The 1,571-nt window shown below is 46.0% G+C and overlaps 1 protein-coding gene across 1 annotated transcript; it reads left to right on the top strand.

Annotated features, from left to right (window-relative positions):
* Positions 1-564: 564 nt before the first annotated feature.
* On the top strand, positions 565-1,023 carry LOC6609756. Its single transcript, XM_002034374.2, is given in 4 exon segments — positions 565-709; positions 712-881; positions 884-902; positions 905-1,023. Coding segments are annotated over 4 exon segments (453 nt in total).
* Positions 1,024-1,571: the final 548 nt, after the last annotated feature.

Consider the following 1,571-nt stretch of genomic DNA (forward strand, 5'->3'; position numbering starts at 1 on the left):
ATAAAGTTGAACGGCTCATGCCGCCCCCACACCCCCCAACTGCCCCACCTCACCCCCGAAATCGTTCATCATAAGCGCTGAGACCGATCGGTATCCGCAGCATCTACACATCATGGAATTGTCTCCACTCAGTAGTTACACTGAAAGATTTCACTATGTGCAAGATATAATTTTCAGAAGCAGAAGCAAGAAGTCCTTATAAAGAACATTTGGGTGTATACTGAATCTGGTTTTGATGTGCTTATATAAAACTTCTATTACCTTTGCGCTCAACATCTAAGCTACAAAATTAAAGCATTTTTATTTTTTATTATTTTAAATAAATCATTTTTTAGTGGGCTATTCATATCTACCCAATCTGGTTATTACAAATTGGCTGTCAACACAAAAATCTGTCAAGAACCACATGCTAATAAATGTTGAATACTAATTCATTGGAGCTTGCAAGGTGAACCAGAACTGCTTTCTCTACAGATACCAAGCTCTTAAAATTTTCTCTCAGTGAAGGACCTTGCGCTGACTTTGACTTCGGCCTCGGCCTGTCCATATCTGCAACGTCGATCAATGCAAATTTTTGAGCTGATCAAACTGGCCAAGAGCAGCAGCAGCAGCAGCGGCGGCAGCCTACGCAGCGGCAGCGGCTCAAGAATTATTATTAAATTCGATATAAATAATATTCGCAACCGCTGCATCGCGCTGTGCCCCCCGCTTGATCCCCTCGGCTGGACAGTCTGCTGATTAATAAAAGACGGCTGCCGTGGCAGAAGTTCGGAGATGGCCCGCGGTGCTTAAAAATTCTGAGGCATCTGTCAAGTCGAGCGAAGGTGAAGGTTTCGCGCAGGCGCAGCAGGACCTGGCCTGCAGATCTCGAGATCTGGGGAGATCTACGTATATGCATACGTGTATATAACATACAATGGTACGAGTATACGGGTGCACAAAGGCGATGTGGGGATCGCGAACCTTGCAAACGCTTTGGAGGGGAACGCTTTGCATACGTGCGTGTATGTGACAGTCGCATAATAACGCTTCAATTAAGCCCAAGCGATTCCCTGACACGATTTTCCTTTGTGCGCTGGCCAAAAACTCCACTGGCCGATGCATATCAATAAGATCTGACGTCAATTTTGATAAGCGAACGCATATTATTATTGTTATTATTAGCCATATATACGCCCCCCATCTACAGTCGCAGCAAGCCCCCCATCCCCGCCCCTCGTAATAATCAGTGGCAAAGGGGGGGTCTAAAAATCCCTTCGAGCATTTTGTCGGGTAGCTGACCGATGGTAGCGAAGCGACGGATATCTGGCATATCGACATATGCCAGCGAAAGATGAAATTCCTGGGAGCATCCACACACGGCCGAGAATAAAATAAGAATTATGCTTAAATTATGCAAGGTCCAACAATTTACAAAGTGATCGAGCCCCGACCCTTTTTTGGACCCCGCAGATGCCCCCGGATCCGCGTTACAAGGTGAAAGACCAGGCGGAGCAGAAGGACCAGGGTTGCGAAACCTGGGAATCTAGATGGCTAGATTGGGGTTTTTTGTAGAACTTGCAGTCAAATAA

Source organism: Drosophila sechellia, chromosome 2R (assembly GCF_004382195.2).
Source record: "Drosophila sechellia strain sech25 chromosome 2R, ASM438219v1, whole genome shotgun sequence".
Classification (NCBI taxonomy): domain Eukaryota; kingdom Metazoa; phylum Arthropoda; class Insecta; order Diptera; family Drosophilidae; genus Drosophila; species Drosophila sechellia.